At 50.7% G+C, this 5505-nt stretch overlaps 1 protein-coding gene across 2 annotated transcripts in view; it reads right to left on the bottom strand.

Moving 5' to 3' along the window:
• The window catches only part of LMCD1 (LIM and cysteine rich domains 1), a 70763-nt gene that overhangs the window by 28689 nt on the left and 36569 nt on the right, over positions 1 to 5505 (bottom strand). The window contains exons 1-2 of one of the 2 annotated variants that reach the window (XM_015560349.1): positions 4383 to 4402; positions 2761 to 2849 (exon numbers count right to left, since the gene is read on the bottom strand). In XM_015560349.1, coding sequence (XP_015415835.1) covers positions 2761 to 2849; positions 4383 to 4385 — 92 coding nt within the window. In that variant the 5' untranslated portion in view covers positions 4386 to 4402. Of the gene's footprint in view, positions 1 to 2760; positions 2850 to 4382; positions 4403 to 5505 lie in introns of those variants that run through there. The other variant, XM_006758213.2, reaches the window with a different exon arrangement.

Here is a 5505-nt window from a genome sequence, read left to right as displayed (position 1 = left end):
AGGAGGTGGGAGGAAGTGGAAGGAGGTGAGAGGAGATGGGAGGAGGTGGGAGGAGGTGGGAGGAGGTGGGAGGAGGGGGGAGGAGGAGGAAATCCCGGTCTCCCATGGGCCCTCTGACCTCCCCAGTGCTGTCTGTACGTAAAACTGGGAGGAGAAGCTGCCGTTGTTTTCCTGGTTAATTCAGAATTCCCGGGGCTAGTGGAGATGTGGGAACGCAAATTTTGAAATGAAAAATGCTAACGAATGACATGTTCTTTGAGGTGGTTTCCACATCATTTCTCCTTTATGCATGCTTCTCATGTTGCTAGGTCCACGGCTGGGGCTTTATAGAAGTCCACCCTCTCTTTCCAGGAACCCGGATTGTAGAGGACACAGATGCATGGGTCCTCGGTGGTGTTAAAACGGCCATTTCTGCAGCCCGGCACAGAAAACCTTTGACTGTGGAAAAGGCGCAGGCTTGGGATCTCATCTCGGTCTGAACACTAGGTCCACAGGCCTGTTTCTTACTCATCAAATCAGAGGGCGGTTCTACATCAGGGCTGGCAAACCATGGCTTACAGGCCAAATCCTACTTTTGTATGGCCCATGAACTAAGAATAGTTTTTACATTTTTAAGTGGGTAAAAAATTTTGAATGAATTTCCATGTCCTCACATAAATTAATGCTTTCATGTTGCAAGGACCAAGGTGACTAGGTGTGATGGGCACCATTTGACCTGCAAAGCCTAAGATGATGACTATCTGGTCTATTGAGGAGTCTCCAAACCAGGGGTCCTCAAACTTTTTAAACAGGGGCCCAGTTCACTTTCCTCAGACCGTTGGAGGGCCGGACTATAGTTTAAAAAAAAAAACTATGAACAAATTCCTATGCACATTGCACATACCTTATTTTGAAGTAAAAAAACAAAACAGGAACAAATACAATATTTGTATTTGCATGTAGCCCGCGGGCCGTAGTTTGAGGACCCCTGCTCCAAACTTTGCTGCGTATCAGATCCCCCGGGGAGCTGGGTGAACTTGGAGATGCCCTGCCCCGGCCCCACTAGTCACAGGCATGGATGGGTCTGGATGGGCCCCGGGCTGGGCATTTGGGATCCTGTTCCCGAGGTGGATGCACACCAGTGGGACAGTCACCACTCGGTCCCTTTCGGGACTTTAAGCAGCTCCTGGCGACATTCTCCAGGTTGTCCCTCGAAAAGCGTAGGAAGCCCAGCTATTTTACTGTGGAGTTATGTACAATGATCCCCTGCCCGTGAGAAGGGACAGAATTAACACTGTATCCCAGGCGGCTGCTGCAGCTGGCCTTGGGCAGGGCCGCAGGAGAAGGGCAACAACACGGGGGAGTCCTGGAGAGCGCCCCCTGAAGAATGCAACATTTTGTAACTTGAAGAGCCAGTGGTCTCTCTTCCATTTTTCATATTATGTTTCCAGTTTTCCTTAAATCAGGGTGTTTTTTTCTCTCTCTCCCCACTGAAGGCAGTGTATATTGAAAAAATAAAGCTAATTAGGATAATAATAATAATAATAATAATAAGATCAGGTGAGCTCCTGTGAGGGAGGACTGTCAAGGAATGGAGTGAAGAAACAGCTCTGTGCTGTGAAGGCTCACGGCGTGGGACGGGGTTCCCCACAGACCCGAGTGTGAATGCTGCCTTTAGTAGCCATCTCCCCATTCCCCACCCTCCGTTTCCTGTTCTGCAGAACGGAGATGCTACACCACTTAGGGTTATTTTAACATTGAAATACAAAAGATTTAGCTCAGTTCAGTACTTTTGTAATTGCCTTCTCACAGTGGAAGTTAATATCTCTAAGATAAACACGTCCCAAATTTTGTCCCCCTGCTGAGTGCCCCCCAGGGCGTCGCTCTGGCAGGGGAGACAAAAGCGCTTTCTTTTTGTCGTGCCCTGCGGCGCCTCACAAAGCTGCAGGGACAGTCACGCAGGCTATGCCCTGCACAGCTCCTGGGGTGCCAGGCACAGAGATGCTGGTGTGAACAGTGGGACTGTGCAGTGTGGCACCCCCACCTCCAGTTTTTAGAGCCCTCCATGAATAAGGGAAAGAAAAGTCCATCCAGGCCGGTGTGGCTCAGTGGTTGAGCATCAACCTATGAACCAGGAGGTCACGGTTCAATTCCAGGTCAGGGCACATGCCTGGGTTGTGGGCTCGATCCCCAGTATGAGGTGTGCAGGAGGCAGTTGATCAATGTTTCTCTCTCATCATTGATGTTTCTATCTCCCTCTCCCTCTCCCTTCTTCTCTGAAATCAATAAAACTATATTTTAAAAAAAAGAAAGAAAGAAAAGTCCAGCTGGCTCTTGGGGTCCTCCCCCATGGGCATGAATTCCAGGTCTTGGTTTTAGGTATGTGGACACCCTGACTTCTGTCCCAGGGGCACTGAGATCAGAACTCACCAACAGGGATGATGGTGCAGCAGGACGAGAGCAGCCCCATGCACCTAACCCCAGGCCAGAGCTCTACCCAGAGTGGACCAGGCACCAGCTAACAGCTGCCCACACCTTCCGGGGACAGTGCTTGCTGGGCTGGGCCTCTGCCTTCACAGGGTTAAGGGAGAACTAAACTCCTGCCTCGTCCCGGCTCCTGGGGGCTTTCTGAGTTAGGCCGAGAGGGAGTGCACTTACCCGGGCCACTCCTCCCCATGGCGGGCTGTGCATCCCAAGCAGCCCCAGCAGAGAATCACCAGGGTTCCCTGAGCGGACAGCCCAGAAGCGCAGGGGACGGAGCCTCCTGACAAACTCCCTTACCTCCACGAGTGCGGCTCGAAGCCTGAACACGTCCCCTTGCATCTCAAACAAGGCACACCTCGCGTGGACTGCTGCTGGCCTAGGGACATCTGGAAAAGGAGCAGAAAAGAGGGTGTTTTCCTTCCAAACATCTGGGACCCGGATGCCTGACCTCTGAAACACTGGGCATGCAGCAAAGGGGTGGTGTGGGGTTCAGAGGGCTTGAGACGAACCAGCCATCGCTGACTGCTTACCAGGAGACCCGCTGGGAAAGGGCAGGCCATGTGCGAGCGTGGGGCACGTCCCATAAACCTGCAGCGGCTCCCTCCCAGCCTGCAGTTGTCACTGGCTGCCAAGGCCGCTGTGAGGGACCATCTGCCACCTCCCTCCCCCTCCTCCACTTCCCCATCCACTTGTCACTAGAATGGAATCTCCCAGCAAATGTCCCCTCTCCCTCATTTACTTGTAATTTATTGGGAGGGTGTGATTAAACCAAAGTGCAAGCCAATGTTCATGCTGCCAAATGTTTATAGCCCAAAGCATAACTTAAACATTTTGCTAAAACATGGAAAATCAGGAGCATTCGCAGTCTGGCCCTGCTTTGGAAGGAGCACAACCCACGAGAGAAGTTGTTTTTTTTCGTTACCAGCCAAAGGGAGCAGAAGTTCAATGGCTGCTGCTGCTACTGCGTTTAGACCCAAATGGCTCTCAAATGAGGTCTTGGAATCAGCAGCGTCACCGGAAGTTTGCCAGAAATGCAGACCCTCAGGCCCCACCCAGCCCTTTTAAATCGGAACCTTCAACTTAACAAAATTTGGGCCAGTATAGCTCAAGGGTTGAGCGTTGAGCCAGGAACCAATAGGCCAAGCATGTCAAACGTGCGGCCCACAACGAATACCCATTAACGATGACTCATTAATTTCAGCCCTTTGTATTCAGTGTGTCTCCATTGAAATAAACCTATGTTTCTATGAAAATGGAAGCTTTTGTTTCTTGCGGCCCACATCAACTTAAACCGTGTTTATTTGGCCCGTGTTAGCCTTTGAGTTTGACATGCTTGCAATAGGCCACTGGTTTGATTCCTGGTCAGGGCATGTGCTTGATTCCCTGTGGGGGGTGTGCAGGAGGCAGCCAATTGATGATGTTTCTCTCTCATCTATGTTTCTATCTCTCTGTCCCTCTCCCTTCCTCTCTCTCTAAAAAATCAATAACATATTTAAAAAAATTTAGGATACTTGTGGGTTAGTATATGGACCTGCTGGCTGAGAAACTTACCTGACTGTACGTTGGGAGTGGGGTGTGTGGAGTGTGATTTGGTACATTATGATTTTATCAAAAACAAGGCTCCATCAGCTAATTAGATAAAGGGACAAGCTCATCATTCAATAAGCTATTGATCCACTTAACCATTTATTTTTTATTTTATTTATTTTTAAATATTTTTTTATTGATTTCAGAGAGGGAGAGATAGAAACATCAATGATGAGAGAGAATCATTGCTCGGCTGCCTCCTGCACACCTCTTATTGGGGATTGAGCCCACAACCCGGGCATGTGCCCTTGACCAGAATTGAACTTGGGACCCTTCAGTCCCCAGGCCGATGTTCTATCCACTGAGCCAAACCAGCTAGGGCTCCACTTAACCATTTATTTAGCATCTCCTGTGTGCCAGGCACAGGGATACATCATAAGACTCAGGTATGCCCCAGAAGCAGTCGCAGTCTGCAGGCAGATGGAGCAGGAAACACATATTTATCACCTGCTCCTGGAAGGGGTAATTCTGAGGCAGGAAAGCTGCCAGTTGTATAGCAGAAAGGCATGGGTTCTGGAGCCTGAGAGACCTGAATTCCAAACCCAGCTTCGGGACTTAGCAGCCACATTGACCTTGGACCAGCTGAGCCTGCCAAACAGGTACAGAGATAATACATGTAAAGAGTCTGACCGTATTAGGCACTAAAAAATGGTAGCTGCTGTTATTTTCACAAATACTTTAGGAGCAGAGAATAAGGTTTCAATAAACCCGTATGGGAAATCCCAGGAGACTTCTTAGAGGCGGTGACTGTGGACGAGGGCAGCGCAAGGTGAGCTGGCAGGAAAGGAGAAAGGGATTCCTGGCAGAAGGAAGAGAAGGTGCCAGGGCAGAAAGGTACACAAGGGCTCGACGGGCAGAGGGCTGCCGTCTGAGCATGCTCTTGGCGACGGGTCCACGCTCTTGGTTCTAATAAGCACTCATAGCCTGGGCGAGCTAGAGCCACGGTGCAGGTGTGTGAAGGGAAGCCCGCTCATAGTGGTGTTAAGGTTCGTGTTAAAATGGAAAAACAAGATGAAGCACACCGCCACCCGCTCGTCCTGAGCTGGGAGCTCTCGTTCCCAGGCAGAACTTTGCTCCTAGAGCCATTGGCGTGGGAAACCTTGCAGGCCTCCGCCTCTTGTCCTCGACACCTTGGGTTCCGCTGGTTGAGGTTCCACGATCCTGTCACACTCCGTGGTAGTTCGAAGGTGACTCTGGGAGGCGTACACTTTATGAACGGGCTTCCTTATTGGATTGTTTTAAATGCACCCAGGGGCAGCGAGGCCTGGAACGGGAGAGCCGTGTGGAAGCACCTCCTAAGTGGCCAGCACCCTGCATGCTTGAGCTTTATGGTCAGCCTACGAGGGGATTAGCCCTGGTGCTTGGCCAGGGGAGTCGAGCTGCTGCCTCAGGGTTTGGATTAGAAACAGTGATGTGAGGCAACAGAGCAAGCAGAGCACTGGCGGGGGTGGGGAG

This window comes from Myotis davidii, unplaced genomic scaffold (assembly GCF_000327345.1).
Source record: "Myotis davidii unplaced genomic scaffold, ASM32734v1 scaffold73, whole genome shotgun sequence".
Classification (NCBI taxonomy): Eukaryota; Metazoa; Chordata; class Mammalia; order Chiroptera; family Vespertilionidae; genus Myotis; species Myotis davidii.
The sequence above is the reverse complement of the archived record's forward strand: the minus strand, read 5'-3'. Positions and strand labels throughout refer to the sequence as shown.